General features: G+C 32.2%; 1 protein-coding gene across 1 annotated transcript; it reads left to right on the forward strand.

Moving 5' to 3' along the window:
* Positions 1 to 59: 59 nt before the first annotated feature.
* Positions 60 to 19,495, forward strand: LOC127724306 (uracil phosphoribosyltransferase homolog). The gene is made up of 7 exons (XM_052231240.1): positions 60 to 299; positions 8,665 to 8,707; positions 9,818 to 9,887; positions 10,295 to 10,357; positions 11,223 to 11,384; positions 12,124 to 12,222; positions 15,180 to 19,495. Exons 1-7 carry the CDS (start codon positions 169 to 171, stop codon positions 15,284 to 15,286), a joined length of 675 nt encoding a protein of 224 aa, XP_052087200.1. The 5' UTR covers positions 60 to 168; the 3' UTR covers positions 15,287 to 19,495.
* Positions 19,496 to 20,092: the final 597 nt, after the last annotated feature.

The following is a 20,092-nucleotide window of genomic DNA, read 5'->3' on the forward strand; positions in this document are numbered from 1 at the left end:
AAATAGATAAAAAACAGTTGTTGAACTATTTACTATATGAATAACCCCATCTCGCAATTCTTATATTGGATGTTCTTATGAACTATATTCTCGTGTATATTAATTTTCATTTGTGACGTGTCAAACAAAAATATTGCGGGGATTGTGAAAGTAGACAAAAGCGAAAAAATGGTAGAACCAGATTTGATACAAGATTCCTTGCCACATACTAATTATACAGACTCAGAACTTGGTGCTAACTTCAAGAAGTTGAGAATCACGGACAACGTCAGAGAACTGCAGACTGTTTTGAGAGACAAGTGCGCACGTGGTTTCTATACTGATAATTATTTTTTTTTATCGTCAGGTTGCTGTCTTGTTGGTACATTATACACTACTATTATTTATATCGAATGCCCTTCTGGATACGTATTCAAAATTGTGAATCTTAACCAGATCAGGAAAGCAGCTCTTCATAATTTCAGAAAGAAAAAATAATTTACACTTTCTAATTTCTAGTGAATGCTACATGTATATTACTCACATAAATACAGGTCTTATTAAGTTTTGTCATTAGGGTTTATTTTCATGAAATTAGAGTAATGCATCAACATATTTTTTTAAGGGGAGCCAGTCACTTTACATGCTTTATGTGATGTGGAAATTAACTTTTATTGATATTGTGCAGTCTGGAAAAAAATTTTCAGCAACAGCTGTCAGATAACTGCTTAAAGTTTTATTTATTTTTATACGACCGCAAAAAAATTTTGTGGTCGTATATTGGTATGACGTTGGCGTCGTCGTCGTCCGAAGACACATTGGTTTTCGCACTCTAACTTTAGTTTAAGTGAATGGATCTTTTTGAAATTTTACCATAAGGTTAAATACCACAAAAGGAAGGTTGGGATTGATTTTGGGGGTTATGGTACCAACAGTTAAGGAATTAGGGGCCAAAAAGGGGCCAAAAATAAGCATTTTCTAGTTTCCAGACAATAACTGTGGAACGGTGTATGGATCTCTCTGAAATTATACTACAAGTTTCCATACCACAAAGGGATGGTTAGGATTTGCTTTGGGGGGGTTATGGCTCAAACCGTTTAGGAATTAAGGGCAAAAAAGGGGGAAAAACAAGGTTGTCCTGGTTAATGGACAAATACTTTAGTACAAAACATAATTTAAAGCAGTGTAAGGGAGATAAATCAAATACATCATTGAAATTATCTCCCTTACACTGCTTTTAAATTATGTATAAAGTAATGGTTAATGAACAATAAAGATAATTTAAAACAGTGTAAGGGAGGTAATCCAAATACAACGTTTTGGTTACTTCCCTTACACTGCTTTTAAATTATTTTTAAAGAAATGCATATTTTTAAAGGAAGACCAGTAAAAATATCTGCAAATGTTGCATCATTTTTTTTTACAAAAAAATCCATATGAAAGGTTTGACACTATATTTTTAATTCTATTATAAAATAGATTAAGGTAGCACTATGGTAAATTTAAATGGGTAATTATGGTTGCCAACTCCATTGGAAATTTGAATTGAGATTATCACCATATCTTGAGGGAAAGAATTTTTTTGGGGAAAAAAGGAGGGGGGGGGATAAAAAGAAATTGTGGGGGGTCAATTTTTTCTCATTTCAGATTTCAGAAATTAAAAAGAATTAATCTCCAAATATTATTTTTTTTTCAAATTTCAAATATTGAAAAATTTCAAGTAGTAATCTTTAATTGCACAGTATGGCGCATTAGATTTGTTAAATCTTTGATCACATTTATTTATTTGTTATGCCGAATCTAACAGTGAATTTAGATTTTTAATTTTGGGTCCAGTTTTCAAAATAGTCTACATTAAGGTCCAAAGGGTCCAAAATTAAACTTTGTTTGATTTTAGCAAAAATTGAATATATGAGGTTCTTTGATATGCTTAATCTAAACATGTATTTAGATTTTTGATTTTTGGCCCAGTTTTCAATGAAAGTTGGTCCAAATTGGGGTCCAAAATTAAACTTTGTTTGATTTCAACAAAAATTGAATATATGGGGTTCTTTGATATGCTGAATCTAACCGTGTATTTAGATTTTTTATTTGTGGACCCCGTTATCAAATTGGTTCATATTGAGGTCAAAAGGGTCCAAAATTAAACTTTGTTTGATTTCATCAAAAATTGAATTATTGTGGCTATTTGATATTCCAAATCTAACCGTGTATTTAGATTTTTAATTTTGGGTCCTGTTTTTGTCGAGCCTGCGACTTTTGTCGCAGAAAGCTCGACATAGGGATAGTGATCTGCGGCGGCGGCGGCTACGGCGGCGGCGGCGTTAGCTAACTTCTTAAAAGCTTTATATTTTAGAAGGTGGAAGGTCTGGATGCTTCATACTTTGTATATGGATGCCTCATGTTACGAAGTTTCCGTCAGTCACATGTCCAATGTCCTTGACCTCATTTTCATGGTTCAGTGACTACTTGAAAAAAAAGTTAAGATTTTTTGTAATGTTAGATTCTCTCTTATTATAAGTAATAGGATAACTATATTTGGTATGTGCGTACCTTGCAAGGTCCTCATGCCCGTCAGACAGTTTTCACTTGACCTCAACCTCATTTCATGGATCAATGAACTAGGTTAAGTTTTGGTGGTCAAGTCCATATCTCAGATACTATAAGCAATAGGTCTAGTATATTTGGTGTATGGAAGGACTGTAAGGTGTACATGTCCAACTAGCAGGTGTCATCTGACCTTGACCTCATTTTCATGGTTCAGTGGTTATAGTTAAGTTTTTGTGTTTTGGTCTGTTTTTCTTATACTGTATGCCATAGGTCTACTATATTTGGTGTATGGAATGATTGTAAGGTGTACATGTCTAGCGGGCAGGTGTCATCTGACCTTGACCTCATTTTCATGGTTCAGTGGTCAAAGTTAAGTTTTTGAGTTTTGGTCTTTTTTTCTAATACTATATGCAATAGTTCAACTATATTTGGTGTATGGAAATATTTTATGATCTATTTGGCAGTCACGCAGGTTTTATTTGACCTTGACCTCATTTTCAAGGTTCATTGCTCAGTGTTAAGTTTTTGTGTTTTGGTCTGTTTTTCTTAAACTATAAGCAAAAGGTCAACTATATTTGTTGTATGGAAGAATTGTTAGCTGTACATGCCTGCCTAGCATGGTTCATCTGACCTTGACCTCATTTTCATGGTTCACTGGTCAATGTTTAGTTTACTTGGTTAATGTTAAGTTTATGTGACAGTTGTAATAAAGCTTTATATTTAGGACTATCAACATAATATCAATGATTAGTAAAGAAGGCGAGACATTTCAGCGTGTGCACTCTTGTTTAAATTGGTCTACATTAAGGTCCAAATGGTCCAAAATTAAACTTAGTTTGATTTTAACAAAAATTGAATTCTTGGGGTTCTTTGATATGCTGAATCTAAACATGTGTTTAGATTTTTGATTATGGGCCCAGTTTTCAAGTTGGTCCAAGATAGGGTCCAGTATTTAAACTTTGTTTGATTTCAACAAAAATTGAATATGTGGGGTTCTTTGATATCCTGAATCTAAACTTGTATTTAGATTTTTGATTATGGGCCCAGTTTTCAAGTTGGTCCAAATTGGGGTCCAAAATTAAACTTTGTTTGATTTCAACAAAAGTTGAATATATGAGGTTCTTTGATATGCTGAATCTAACCATGTATTTAGATTTTTTATTTGTAGGCCCCGCTATCAAATTGGTTCATATTGAGGTCAAAAGGGTCCAAAATTAAACTTTGTTTGATTCATCAAAAATTGAATTATTGGGGTTCTTTGATATGCCAAATCTAACCGTGTTTTTAGATGTTTAATTTGGGTCCCGTTTTTTAAATTGGTCTTCATTGAGGTCCAAAGGGTCCAAAATTAAACTTAGTTTGATTTTAACAAAAATTGAATTCTTGGGGTTCTTTGATATGCTGAATCTAAACATGTGTTTAGATTTTTGATTATGGGCCCAGTTTTCAAGTTTGTCCAAGTTGGGGTCCAAAATTAAACTTTTTTTGATTTCAACAAAAATTGAATATATGGGGTTCTTTGATATGCTGAATCTAACCATGAATTTAGATTTTTTATTTGTGGGCCCCGCTATCAAATTGGTTCATATTGAGGTCAAAAGGGTCCAAAATTAAACTTTGTTTGATTTCATCAAAAATTGAATTATTGGGGTTCTTTGATATTCCAAATCTAACCATGTATATAGATTTTTAATTTTAAGTCCCGTTTTTTAAATTGGTCTACATTAAGGTCCAAAGGGTCCAAAATTAAACTTAGTTTGATTTTAGCAAAAATTGAATTCTTGGGGTTCTTTGATGTGCTGAATCTAAACATGTGTTTAGATTTTTGATTATGGGCCCAGTTTTCAAGTTTGTCCAAGTTGGGTCCAAAATTAAACTTTGTTTGATTTTAACAAAAATTGAATATATGGGGTTCTTTGATATGCTGAATCTAACCATGTATTTTGATTTTGGACATTGGACCATAATAGGTAAATTAAAAAAAATCAAGTTCTTAGACCACATTCTTTCTGTGTCAGAAACATATGCTGTTTCAAATATTTAATAACAATCCAAATTCAGAGCTGTATCAAGCTTAAATGTTGTGTCCATACTTGCCCCAACTGTTCAGGGTTCGACCTCTGCGGTCGTATCAAGCTGCGCCCCAGCGAAGCATTTTATTAAGAATTTGTTTTGTTAATCATCATTCTTGTAGTACAACTCTGATAAATGTCCACTATCATATGGTCAATCTAATCACAGTCATTTGAATTTCTTCCATAAATGGTGAAAAAAGAGTATATATATAATAAACCCCTGATGATCAGTCAGGTGTGTAAAAGATTATTACGTTAAACAAATAGCAGATTAAGTTTTGTAGTTTATACATCATTTGCAATGCTATAAAAAGAAAGAAGACATTTGTAATGAAGCATTTCGTTTTGATATTTATCAGTAAATATTGGATTTCAATTAGAATTGCTAATTAATATGGATTATGTAAATTATAAAGAGTTTTTGAAAAGAAATTAAGGCGCCCTCTACAATATCAAGATAAATCCTGGCTATTTTGCAAATATTGCTTATCTGTAATCACAGCTTAAATCTCTACAAACTATTCAACTGCATGTCGAAATATATTTATCAAACCAATAGTATAAGTTTTGCTCATATAAAACAAAAAATTAACCCAACAGATGCGTAGTTCTTTTGAAAAGGTGGAAAATTAATATTGGCTATAGTTTAATTATTTTGTTGGCCTCACTTTTACTGTTCTAGAGTTTGCCTCAACCAAATGTTATGAAACTTATACACAATGCTTATTACCACAAAACTCGGATCAAGTACAAATTTGGTTGGTGTCACTTTTACCGTTCTTGAGTTATGTCCCTTTATAAGGTTATATGCAAGCAGGGGCATCATCAGTGTCCCATGGACACATTCCCCATTTATTTACATATTAAATAGTAATCAGTGCTAGATCATGTAGATATGGCCATGCAAAAATGATTGTGTGTTTCCCCTAATCCTGCTGGGTCTGTTTTTACCCCCTTCCTAAGTCAATTCTTTTTTAAAGCAATTGCTTTTATGCCATCGCATATGGCCATCTTTGTGACGCAAATCAGAGACTCCGCCCAGATCAAGCCATAGTATTTTGTTAAACAGGCTCCTGGTCTGTCATTCTTAAACACCTATGTATGTTTTCTAATACAATACATAGCTTGAAACTTTTGAAAAACGTTAGTGGATTTAAGAGGTTTCAGCATATGCTCTTGTAGATGTATTTTTGTATTTAGGGGGACAATCGTTTGACTATCAAAAAACATAGAAGTCCGAGTGAAAAAAAGTGCATTTTTATACCTGCGATTCCGTTCTCCTTATGACGATGTTTCAGCAAAATATGGAATCATTTCAGTTGTTGATTTAGTATTGAAAATTTTACTGAATTATCTCTTATTAAATACGGTTTTATATGTTTAATGGTGTTTCTCTAAGAAAGAGGCCAGGTGCTCTTGTTCATTCATAAAATTATCGTTCATTCATAAATTTATCGTAAAATCAAAATCACTACACAGTTTATACAGTCAGGGGACTTATTGAAACAAGTGATTTTTAAATCACTTATTTAAGTAGCAAATTCAAAGTTTTGTCACAAATTGTGAATTTGTAGTTTTACCAAAATTTTAAACACAAAGGTTTAGATAGTATCTTTTCATTAGTAAAATTGAAAAAAATGAACTTTTTGCTTCTTTTAAGCAGCAAGGTTTATGTCTATGATGCAAATTCTATTTTAGTTGAAGAAATGCTATAAAAATGGCTTTACACAATGAACTAATACTTTCTTAACAGATTTTTCCTGTAAAATTCAAGGTTTCATCTTATAGATTATGTAATAAAATTCTACTGCTCGCGATCAAAATTTCACTGTTCGGGGGTGTTGAAATTTGTGGGGGTTATTAAAATAATGATACTTAAAGAAGTGATTTTTTGGAAGGAAATTGAGGTATGATACTTAAACAAGTGATTTTTATGTCATTATCCTAGATTTAGTACAAGGTCATCACCTGACATGACCTGGTCATCCTATCAACACACATTGACACAGATGTTGGTTCTGATAATTTAAGCAACATAATTAGTCCCTGTATCATTAATATTCTATATTTAAAGCTACAATAAAATTAAATCACTTAGTCTGGTGATTAATTTGTACTACTGAAATAGGTGATTATTAAATAAAGACAACTCTTACTTCTAACCTTTATGGACATAATGTTACTTGAATCAGTGATTTAGAAAATCACTCATTTAAGTAAGTCTCCTGACTGTTATACGTAGTGTCAAATGATTACCTGTAATCTAAAAATAGATAAACTTAACTGACCTATTTTGTTGATTTGTTTGCGCAAATAATTTAGCGGAACGAAACCCATGTTAAAAACACATAACAATAAGTTCGTTTTCCTTTTTTGTTATAACTCCGTAAGATTTATCGATCACCTTACTAATGAAATGGACCCATCAAAACGTGATAGATGCCAAGTCCAGATGAAAAGATATTAAAATTTGGAATTTTCTAGTTTCATAGATTGAAAAAAAGTACGTCCTTTTGGATATCATAATCAAAACTGGGTATGCATGACAAATGATGAAACCATTATCCTCGTCTTCCCAGTGGACGAGTCTACTACGTGTGTTGACACTCGACGGTGCACCGTGTTTTGCAATTTTATTTCACATGTTTTCGAAATGTTGAAGATCATTTTTCGCAATGTTTCCTGAAAATTGATAAATATCAAAGCAACGAAGAGCTGTTTGTTCTTGTTCGTATAATGACGATTTAATGTCATGTTTGTCTGTGATGACCCCCCTTTTCGGGATTGCATGAGAATTATAGTTATCTCGTACGCATGAGGATGACACATATCAACTGAGCAATAATGTTTGGGACTTAGTTTTAAGAAATGAAGACAAAGTAACATTATGAAAATATTTTTAGTAAGCTGAAATATATATTTATTTTTTACATGTTTATGTCTTGTAAGATATTTTATTTATTTCCCGTTTTTCAACATTTGCGTCTGGAAAGTTGGAATGTTTTAATTGAATGGTTAAATTTAAATTAATTATGATAATTGTTAAAATTAAATCAATTAAGGAAATTATTGCCCAGTTACAAACACTACCAGGGGATAATTTCTTTTTGAGTTATATGTTTCAGCACATGTAAATTTGACCCCAACTTTAGCCTGGTAAACGTGTTGTCTCCTTGTGAAATATAAAACATATTAAAAATGACTTTCTGCTAAAGTCTTTTATTGATATAAAGTTAAAACCTTCTTACTTCTCACTAGACAACACTCCTGTCAGGTTTAATTCTTATATATATGTGGATGAAAAATAAAAGTCCCCAAAACATTAACATGGCAGCAATTGCTTTTACAGCCTTTAAGGCTTTGATTTTCTTTTGCAGATGAAAAACAAATTTTGCACTGGTTTTATTTGACAATTTTCAATGATGCTTTTTAATCTGTTAAAATTGTCTGATAACCCCTTAAAAGTGTGTCAACATTACTCAATTAACATTCCTTTAGTTTCACATAGCTCATACCACAATGTAGAATGTAAAACAAGAATTTAGTGTCAGGTTAACAGCAATATTTTCTGTCGAGCTTGAAACTGATTTTTAACAAAAAATAAAATTAAATTTAAAGTTTTTCCTGCATGCTGGACCTTAAAAATTTTCACATGTTAGGGCATGTAGGGGAAACCAACATTCATTTTTCCATGGCATATATTGTAGTTGGTAGTTTCTGACAAGTAGAACACATATAATTGTAATAAAAATAAATGACAATTTAAGACATATACACTGAGACACTTCAACTTAAAAATGAAAAAAAAAATCATGCAAGTGGGATCCTTGGATTTTTAGAAGTTTAATTACAGATTTATTTGATTTGATTGATGGAAAATTGGAAGAAGTCAATTTGGTCATATATGACATTTTCATTAAAACTTGAAATACGGCCTATCTAATGTAGAACTTTCTATAAACCAGGAGCATCCATTAATTATTTCTTACTTATACATGTATGCACGTGTCAATTCCAATTTTGTAAACATGGTAAAAGTTGATTTATCTTTATATTTCAGAACCACATCAAGAGGAGACTTTATCTTCTATGCAGACAGATTAGTGAGTAAAATATGATATAAATTTAAATTTGAATAAGAAATAAAAAGATGGCTACATGCCATACAGTAGTGTGATCTTAATCCTGTCTTTTTCAAAAGGAGAAACATAATATTAACATTGTTTCAGGTAGGGTGAAGGTTGGCGCCTATTAAAATGCACTGCATTTGTTTGCACCTGTCCTAAGTCACGAACCTGATGTTCAGTGGTTGTCGTTTGTTGATTTGGTTCATAAGTGTTTCTCGTTTCTCGTTTTTCATTTAGATTAGACCGTTGGTTTTACACTAGTCATTTTGTGAGCCCTTTATAGCTTGCTGTTCGGTGTGAGCCAAGGTTCCGTGTTGAAGGCCATACTTTGACCTATAATGGTTTACTTTTTCAAATTTTGACTTTGATGGAGAGTTGTCTCATTGGCACTCATACCACATCTTATATCTATTGAACTTGTTGAATTACCACATTTTGTATTTAATATGCTACATGTACATATACAAAAATGTAAAAGACAAAAAAGCAAAATGATTTTGCATGCAAAATTTAGATTTTTAACTCTTTTATCTGCAAATATACGACTCGAAGACACTTAATAATGTTCTAATGTTCTTGTCATTTACTAATTTTAATTCACTTTTATGCGCGTGGATATTCTTCTTTGGAGTGATTGGTTTAAATTGGATTTGAATGAAATTTGGTATAGAAATGTAAAATGGGCTTCTCATGATATATACATTTTTTTTGTAGTTTTTCAACTTTGCCATGTTTACATATGAGGGAGGGGGGGGGCTGTGGATTTGGTAGAAGCAAGTGGATAATCCTGGAAACAGCAACCTAAATATTGATTGTTTGTACTAAAAAATAGGAATAATCTGAGTTACATGTACATTGTACTATATACATGTATATGTAAAAGTTCAGTCAGAATTTATGTTTTGTGCTGAGTTTCTCCCTAGATGATCTACATTTTTTGTAACATACAGATGTTTCGAGTTGTTTAATTATTACTCCTTGAATGTACAGAACTATTTATTTTGTAAAATGAATAAGAAGATTTGGTTATAAGTCCAGGAGACCATAACGTTGAGTACCTTGTATATTCATTATCTATTTATTTAGATTAGATTAGTTGTTGAAGAAGGATTGAACCAACTACCATACAGACACTGTGATGTGACAACACCTACAGGTGAGACTCGTTGAAAGCTTACTTGATTGTTTGTAGTGTTTAAACCTCAATACATTTATCATGTTTATCCCATTATATAATTTGTGGAAGAAAATGTAGTCCTCAGTAAAAGTTTTAACATTAAACCAACAGTGCAAGACCTTCATGTGTTGTCAATTTTGTTATAAACACCCCAGAATTAGTTGTCTTTGCAGCTGACACAGTTTCGTAGCAGTATAATTAGGATTAGTGATCTGTCAGTTAAATGCAAACTTCCTTCTAAAATTATTTTTTTAATGACGATTTTAAGATATTATTTTTAGCTGTGGGAGTGTGTCAATATGGCTCATATCACCTTGTAGATGTCATCTTTAAGGTGCAGTGACATTGAAGCTTCCTATTTATATACACAACATTATAATTTATAGGTCATAAGTATGAAGGCTTGAGCTACCAAAGGGGAAACTGTGGAGTTAGCATAATGAGAAGTGGTAAGTACAAAGGCATGGGGTACCAGATGAGGAAATTAAAAACAAGTAAGGACCCTTGTCGTTTAATTGGCAGAAGGCCTATAGAGATCAGCTTGTTTGTCCGTCCATGCACCTGTCTCTACGTCCATTCGTCACAAATTGTTTCTGCCCTAACTTTAAAACCCCTTGGAATTATGGGATAAAACCTAGCTTGATTATTCACCAATACTTAACATGCTAGAAAGTGTATTGTGTACATCGAAGAAAACTGCATTTTTGTCCATGATCCTGGGTAAAAATATTTATTTCAACTTAGAAACCGCTTTGCATATACATGGAACATTCCTCATTGCATCATATTTTTTCTATATGCTGCAGACCCTCTGACACATCAATATTCTCTAGTTTGATTGAAAGTGTTAAGTACAAGGTTTGGGTTGCCAAAGGGTTGAATTAGTTTAATGAGTTTCATAATGAGAAGTGGAAAGTGCAAGACTTGAGTTTACAAGAGAGGTAAATGTGTAATTAGTATAATTATGAAAAGTGCTAAATTTTAAGTGTCTGAATGATACTAAGCTACATGTGTACTTGTTAGTACAATGTACTGCAAATGATTAAAATACTTGTGTTTTGAGTATATGTACTTACTTTATATTTATTATAACTACCCTAAAGCACGGGGGGTCTCAACCTACAAATTTGGGTACAGATGTCTGGCTGGGGTTTGAACCCCCTCCATTCATATATTAACACTTATTTTATTTGAGTAAAATTGTAATTTTTTTTATCGATATAGTTGCTTGTTTGTCTTGGGGAACATTATGACTCTTATTTTGTTCAGGTAAAATTGTGAATTTCTTTTATCAGTCTTGTTGCTTATTTGCAGGAGAGGCGATGGAACAAGGTTTAAGAGATTGTTGTAGGTCCATACGAATAGGAAAAATCCTAATACAAAAAGATGAAGATACTCGGGAAGCTAAAGTTGTGTATGCCAAACTACCGCCAGACATAGACCAACGTAAAGTCTTATTGATGTATCCTATTATGAGTAAGTAATGGATAGATATATGGGATAAAGTGGTATGTTGTGGAATTTAAATTTGACTGTCATTCTGACAAACTTTTCATTGAAATATTTATTTGTTGCCATCAGAACCTCAGGTGATATTGAAAATATTGAAATGGTGGGTCAAGATTTTATTTTTAGGTTTTGTAATGATGGTATACTTAGATCCACAAATATAAATGGAGAACAAGTCATTTAAAGGAACTTGTAAGTTACCAAGAGCTCTATAACACATTCAAGAATCTAAGAACTACTGTAAATTAAGAAATTAATGCATGCATTTATTATTGCAATTTTTGAAGAATGGACAAAAATGCGAGATTAATTATTGCGATTTCAGGAAAATCTGCATACAGATATATGTATCAGATTTCAGAATGTGGGTTCTTATAATTGCGATCTTCACCCCGTTGCATTATTCGCATTAATTAAAACCTCGCAATAATTTCTGAATTTACAGTAATCATGTACAAGTGATGCTGTGGATTCATTTATTTACACGGGTATCAAATTTTATGGGTTTAGGAAAAAATGTATTTTTGTGGTTTTGCAAAAGTTTGTATACAATAAATTAAGCCTATAGGCAATTACATTTTATTTATACTTCGTTGAACATTCAAATTCATGGTTCCCATATATATACCCACAAAATCTACGAAAATTGATACCCAACGATTTATTATGAATCCACAGTAAATGTAGATAAATTGTTTCATTGCAGATTCAGGGAACACGGTTATAAAAGCTGTCCAGGTTTTGAAAGATCATTATGTGAAAGAAGACAATATTATCTTGCTGAATCTCTTTGTTACTCCACAAGGTATGATTATGACTCTTTAGAATTGGTGTTACCTTGCTGTCATAAAAATTACAAGCATAATTATCATACTCAGACTCAGAATTCATCCAATCAAAATACTGGATTTAATTTTCATAGCACAAATTCTGAGTACAGAGTAAAATTATATGACTGAGAGCCAAGATCATTATCATCTTCTGTAGGACTTTGATGCTAGATATGATTTTATTGTGCAAGACCTTTTGCTTGCCACAAGTATTCATTCAGTGACACAATGTGTAACAAATAACTACATGAGACACTCTTTTAACTTGGGAATTGGGGAAATCCAGAAATCAATTGGGATTAAAAATTTGTTTGCTGTATTCGTTTTCATTCTATGACAATTAAATGAGTGCAGTTTATTGCTAGCTTGAATGTGCTGAACATATGGAAAAATGAAATTTTTGCGTATTGATTCATGACACAAAATTCCTGCACATACTTGAAAAACCAATATCAAAGGGACACAACTTTTATCATGTATTTGCTGTTCTTCATCTCAAAGTCTTAGGCTTTATACATGGAACAAATGCTAAAAACCTGTTGAGATATTGAAAATTAAGAAAAGAATGCAATATGATAAAAGGATTTGCAGAAGTTAGTTATTTGTTTTTAAAAGGATTTATGCTTTAAATTAAGGAGATGTGGTAATATTGTCAATGATACAATTACCCACCAGATACCCAAGGACCAAAATGTAAACAACTGTATGGTACTGTATATCTTTCAACAATGAGGAAAAATCCATACTGTATTGTAAGCTATAAAAAAGTCGGCATGACAAAATGTAAAACAATTCAAATGAGTGACCGACAGCCTAATATATTGTTAAAACAACAAATAAACAGTGTTGCAGCATGATCGTTTTTACAGGGTGGTCCACTCCCCCTTTCCCGACTGCCGCCCTGTGCCGTTTTTCTGACGCCCTGCCCTTTTTGGCATGTCCATGCCTTTATTGTCGTAATATTTTGATGAAAATACTATAATTCTACCTGTCTTCATGTTTCTGACAAGTTTATGACCATCAGCTAATTAACATTAACAGCAGGTGTTATAAGTTGTGATTACAGGTAATCCGTTATTTAAACATCATAATTGACCATTATAATTATTTTTCCAAGCAAAATCTGTCAATCGGCATTTCAATTTCAATATTTCTAAAACGACCACAATTTGCAGTTCGTTTATCCATAGATGTTTTTGTAGTTTCATCAATTGAACAAAATTGTTTTTCCCCGGAGGGTTCTCATTTTAATTTCAAAATTTCTCAAACGATCACTTATTGCAACTTGGATGACATATTTCGTCATTTGAACGTATTTTCGTCACATTTTATATAATTTTTCATTAAAAGCTTTTGAATTATGTATAAAGTAATGGTTAATGAACAATTAAGACAATTTAAAACAGTGTAAGGGAGGTAATCCAAATACAACGTTTTGATTACTTCCCTTACACTGCTTTTAAATTATGTTTAAAGAAATGCATATTTATAATGGCAGACCAGTAAAAATATCTGCAAATGTTGCATCTTTTTTTTTTTACAACAAAATCCATATGAAAGATTTGACACCACATAAATTCTATTATAAAATAGATGAAGTTAGCACTATGGTAAATTTAAATGGGTAATTATGGTTGCAAATAACGTTGGAAATTTGAATTGAGATTATGACCATATCTGGAGGGAAAGACTTTTTGGGGGGAAAAAGGGGAGGGAAAGAAATTGTGGGGGGTCAATTTTTTCTCATTTCAGATTTCAGAAATTAAAAAGAATTATTCTTCAAATATTATTTTTTTTTCAAATTTCAAATATTGAAAAACTTCAAGAAGTAATCTTTAATTGCACAGTATGGTGCATTAGATTTGTAAAATCTTTGACCACATTTATTTATTTGTTATGCCGAATCTGACCCTGTATTTAGATTTTTAATTTTGGGTCCAGTTTTCAAATTGGTCTACATTAAGGTCCAAAATTAAACTTAGTTTGATTTTAACAAAAATTGAATATATGGGGTTCTTTGATATGCTGAATCTAACCATGTATTTTGATTTTTGGGCCCAGTTTTCAAGTTGGTCCAAATTGGGTCCAAAATTAAACTTTGTTTGATTTCAACAAAAATTGAATACATGGGGGTTCTTTGATATGCTGAATCTAACCATGTATTTTGATTTTTGGGCCCCGTTATCAAATTGGTCCACATTGAGGTCAAAAGGGTCTAAAATTTAATATTGTTTGATTTCATCAAAAATTGAATTCTTTGAATTCTTTGATATGCTGAATCTAACCATGCATTTAGATTTTGGATATTGGACCATAATAGGTAAATTAAAAAATTTAAGTTCTTAGACCACATTCATTCCGTGTCAGAAACCTATGCTGTACCAAATATTTAATCACAATCCAAATTCAGAGCTGTATCAAGCTTGAATGTTGTGGCCATACTTGCCCCAACTGTTCAGGGTTCGACCTCTGCGGTCGTATCAAGCTGCGCCCAGCGTATATACAAGTCTTAATTCAAAACAACGTTCAAACCTATATATATATATATATATGTTCCAGATTGCTCTAAAAAATAAATTGTTTTGACTTTTGTACTGCAGATTAAAAACAGCAGATTTTAATCCTCATTTGTGATTGCCATTACAAAACAATGCATTCTGAAAACTTGTACAATAGATTTTGAAAACATGAACAATATATTTTGATTTGTGTTACCGTATTGCAACTACCACACCAATAGCTGGTAGTAGGATATGAAATATCCTGAAATAAGGTATTTATATGCAATGCTATCATAACTATGACAACACACACAGAACTGAAACAGAAAAAAAAATGAATAAATTTTAATGTTATTAAATTGACATGAATAAAAAGGAATACTGTGAATACAATTATCAACTCACTATAAACATAATATTTGTTTTTTCAGCTGCCAAAGCCTTAGTGAAAAGATTTCCAAACATGAAAGTACTGACATCAGAGGTACATCCTGTCACTCCAAATCACTTCGGAATGAAATATTTTGGAACAGACTGAAAAAACAAAAAATACTCTTTGGCGATTTATTTTACTATCAAGTGTGTATGGCTTGTGATTCCAGACTTACTACATCAACAATACAGGTCATTTGAAGGTTATCAATCTGATATTATCAACATCCCCATACATATATAACAAGGTATTGATTGTACAAACCATTGAGGTGTGTGAAAATTCTAAAAATTGTTCAGGCATGAATATATGATTGAATTTGATCGTTTTATGCAGAATGAAGTGAACATATTCAGTAGAATGGTTGTGTAATATATTCTTAAGGATGTAGTCATGTCAGGTTTAGGAATTTTTGATAGATGTTCAGACTCCTTGGGTTTTTTCCTAAAATACAGGGTAAAATATTTTGCCCCATATCACCCACTTTTCTTTTCATAGATGACTTCAATATCTCATAAAAGGGTCATTACCAAAATTTAAGCAGATTCTATTTTTATCTTACGATTTTAGACCCAAATAATGCAAATGCTAAATATAAGGTAAAAATCTGAGTCAGCCTTTTCCCGCCATTTTAAAAAAATCAAATATCTCAAAAAGGACTTCCGTAACCTATCAGTATTTTAAGCTTATTTGATCTTAAACAGTGTTTTTTTGACTTATAGTATCAATTTTAAATTCTAGAGTTCTAACTACATCCTTAACTGAAAGAAGAAAAATTCAGATTTCCCAACCTGTACATGAAATATATTTTTCTCCTCCCATCTTTGTAAGAAAATCTTTCCTGTATTCTGGATACATTTATTTTTCGTGTGTACCAATTTTCATGGATTGAGGAAAAATTGTATTTTCGTGGATATATGAATTTGTGGTTTTCAAAAGTCTGCATAAACACCTATAGAAAATTTGTACTTCATTGAACATTTAAATTAGTGGTTCACATTTACTCATGAGGTCCACAAAAATTGGTATCCCATGAATAATAATGAATCCCCAGTATTACTTCTCCAGTATATGGAGCAGCAGACGACAAGACATTTTAAATTTAAGGTTGTGTTCTAAATTTGTACCATGCCCAATTTTTCTGGTTCATTTTTATGATTGCATTAATGTGTAATAGAAATGCCTCAGTATACATGTATCTGCTGTATGATTTATGATGAGTGCAATTTTGATATGAATATTTATGCTGTGTTGTTTATGAAGGAATGAATAGCTTTGTATGAATTTTTTCAGTTGTATACACTACAATAATTTATTTTTTTTCAAAGGGCATCCACAAATGAATCATTAAGTGTTACCCTTGTCAGTCTGTACGTGCGTACATCCCAAAATTAGTTTCCATTCTCTATTTTTAGTTTGACTCAGCCAAATGTTATGAAACTTATACACGATGCTTATTATCACAAAACTCAGATCAAGGGCACATGGACACATTCTCCATTTAACGTGTTTTAAATTTGAAAATATTGCAAGATTGAGCCACATATACTCTATGAGTAAACTAAATATCAGTTGTAACTTGCTTGTATTCAATTCCTATAACATGAGGGTTTAATGTACATAATTTATAATTTGTGCAATATGATATAACAAAAACTCTCCAAGAGTGTTATTTTTCCTTATTCAAATAATAAAATGCTTTGTCAACAGATGTTTCTCAGTAGCCATGCAGAGCTAATAAAAAAATGTTTTTTCTATAAAATCTCACCATTAAATATTTCAACAAGTTGTAGTAAGTAGTAAAGTAATGTTCAGAGACTCTTTTTCTTAGTCGTGTCAGTGTTGCAGACAGGGTACAAACTAAAAACTTAAAATGGTACAAAGGAGTAGGTTTGATAAGTGACTAAAATGACTCCTATTTTTAGCTACAATTTCAAATTATGATTTATTGACAATTATCACAATGAATCATAGCTAATACAATAACTAGATAGGAAATATGTCTTGTGCTCAAAATTTTACATAATGCATACTTACATACGAATGGCACTCATTTTGATTTTTTACGAGCAGGTTAATTTCCATTGATTTTTTGGACAGGAAACAGAGCGCATATGTTGACAAAACAGATCTTTTAACATAATGTTTGTTATAATATGTTAATATCTGACTTGAATATTTAGTTTGTCAAAGCCTGTCCTTTATGTTCCTTGGCCTTAATTAGGTTGAAATCTGGATGATTTTGTAAAATTTCACAAAAATCTCTACTTATGGCCGATTTGCGTTGTGTTATTTTATAAGAAAAGCTCAACAAAAAAGTTCCATTTCACTGTCTTACATGTCTTTTCATCAACCTGAAACATGTTTTAACTTTAAAAGTATGGATTTAATATTCAGGGCCAAATATAGCCCTACCGAACTTACTCCTTTTGTTAATAATTTGATTTATAAGATGTGCAATTTAATTTTTGATCTGTGGTGAAGGATTGTTCACCAACAAAGGAACACAACTTTGTACTTGTTATCTGTTTACAGTTTTCTATTGTTATTTTTTATGCTAATTTACAATAATATCCCGTTATAAGGGATACATTTTAAAAGGGTATACACGTAGATGTAGTTTGTATGAAATGTATATGATTGTATTACATGTAGGATCTTTATACATAATGTATAATACCATGTAAGATCAGTGTATGAACTATGCTTCTTTTACTTGTAAGTATAATTGTTTTGATGTGTCTTTAAAAAGGAAGCACTGTTTTACCTATTATAGCTTCTTTCTATATGGTATGGGCTTTGCTTATTGTCAAAGGCCTCATAGTGCCCTATAGTTGTTTACATCCTCAGCCTTTAGTCTCTGGTGGATATTTGTCTCATTGGTAATCATATTACATGTCCTTATTAAAATTAAGTATGCAGTTAATATGAACAAAGTTAGATAAAATGAAAGATTTGTGTATCTGCCAAAAATAAGATTATACAAGTGTTCTTCCTGTGCCTTTTTTTTTGTTTTTATCCCAGGACAATTCTGAAAATAATTTTTATACGACCGCAAAAAAAAATTTGTGGTCGTATATTGGTATGACGTTGGCGTCGTCGTCATCGTCGTCCGAAGACACATTGGTTTTCGCACTCTAACTTTAGTTTAAGTGAATGGATCTCTATGAAATTATACCACAAGGTTCAATACTACAAAAGGAAGGTTGGGATTGATTTTGGGGGTTATGGTACCAACAGTTAAGGAATTAGGGGCCAAAAATAAGCATTTTTGTAACTTCCAGACATAACTTGTGTGTTAGTGTATGGATCTCTCTGACATTGTACCACAAGGTTCCATATCACAAAGGGAATACTGGGATTGATTTTGGGGGTAATTGCGACAAAATTTTAGGAATTAGGGGCAAAAAAAGGGGAAAAAAACAAGCATTTTCTAGTTTCATGACAATAACTTGTGTGTAAGTGTATGGATCTTTCTGAAATTGTCCTACAAGGTTCCATATCACAAAGGGAAAGCTGGAATTGAGTTTGGGGGTAATTGCCCAAAATGTTTAGGAAAAAGGGGCCAAAAATAAGCATTTTTCTAGTTTCCAGACAATAACTTGTGTTCAAGTGTATGGATCTCTCTGAAATTGTACTGCAAGGTACCATACCTCAAAGGGAAGGCTGGGATTGATTTTTGGGGTAATTGCCCCAAAATATTTAGGAATAAGGGGCCAAAAAGGGGCAAAAAAACAAGCATTTTTCTAGTTTCAGGACAATAACTTGTGTGTAAGTGTATGGATCTTTATGAAATTGTACAACAAGGTTCCATATCACAAAGGGAAAGCTGGGTTTGAGTTTGGGGGTAATTGCCCTAAATGTTGAGGAATTTGGGGCAAAAAAGGGGCCTAAAAACAAGCATTTTTCTAGTTTCCATACAATAACTTGTGTTCAAGTGTACGATCTCTCTGAAATTGTACTGCAAGGTACCATACCATAAAAGGAAGGCTGGGATTGATTTTTTAGGTAATTGCCCCAAAATTTTAGGATTTAGGGGCCAAAAAGGGGCAAAAATCAAGCATTTTTCTAGTTTCAGGATAATAACTTGTGTGTTAGTGTATGGATCTTTATGAAATTGTACTTCAAGGTTCCATATCACAAAGGGAAAGCTGGGTTTGAGTTTGGGGGTGATGAATCATAAGGGGGTTCAAAAAATTTGGGGGAGGGATTTTTTTTTCCTTTTTTTCCTTTTTTTTTCTTTAAAATTTTCCATTTTAAATTGGTTATTTCTGATTTATATATAAAAGCAAATAATAATAATATGGTTTGAATAGGTAAATTAAAATTTTTTAAGTTCTTAGACCACATTCATTCTGTGTCAGAAACCTATGCTGTGTCAAATATTTAATCACAATCCAAATTCAGTGCTGTATCAAGCTTGAATGTTGTGTCCATACTTGCCCCAACTGTTCAGGGTTCGACCTCCGCGGTCGTATCAAGCTGCGCCCAGCGGAGCATTTTATTGGCTTATATCTCAAAAACTAAATCTTTTAGAGCAAATGTGACAGGGGTAAAATTGTTTAATTGGTCAAGATCTATCTGCCCTGAAATTTTCAGACGAATCGAACAACCCATTGTTGGGTTGCTGCCACCGAATTGGTAGTTTTAACAAAATTTTGCAGTTTTTATACGGCCACAAAAAAATTTTGCGGTTGTATATTGGTATGACGTTGGCGTCGTCGTCGTCGTCGTCGTCCGAAGACACATTGGTTTTCACACTCTAACTTTAGTTTAAATGAATGGATCTCTATGAAATTTTACCATAAGGTTCAATACCACAAAAGGAAGGTTGGGATTGATTTTGGGGGTTATGGTACCAACAGTTAAGGAATAAGGGGCCAAAAATAAGCATTTTTGTAACTTCCAGAC

The sequence above is a fragment of the Mytilus californianus genome, unplaced genomic scaffold (assembly GCF_021869535.1).
Source record: "Mytilus californianus isolate M0D057914Y unplaced genomic scaffold, xbMytCali1.0.p SCAF_14, whole genome shotgun sequence".
NCBI lineage: Eukaryota > Metazoa > Mollusca > Bivalvia > Mytilida > Mytilidae > Mytilus > Mytilus californianus.

Bases quoted from the DNA above. Each gene is read 5' to 3' on its own strand.
- LOC127724306 (XM_052231240.1), top strand. From the start codon at position 169: ATGGTAGAACCAGATTTGATACAAGATTCCTTGCCACATACTAATTAT. The intron at 8,708-9,817 runs GTGAGTAAAATA...CTATTTATTTAG, and splicing joins TCTTCTATGCAGACAGATTA to ATTAGATTAGTTGTTGAAGA. The intron at 12,223-15,179 runs GTATGATTATGA...TTGTTTTTTCAG, and splicing joins TCTCTTTGTTACTCCACAAG to CTGCCAAAGCCTTAGTGAAA.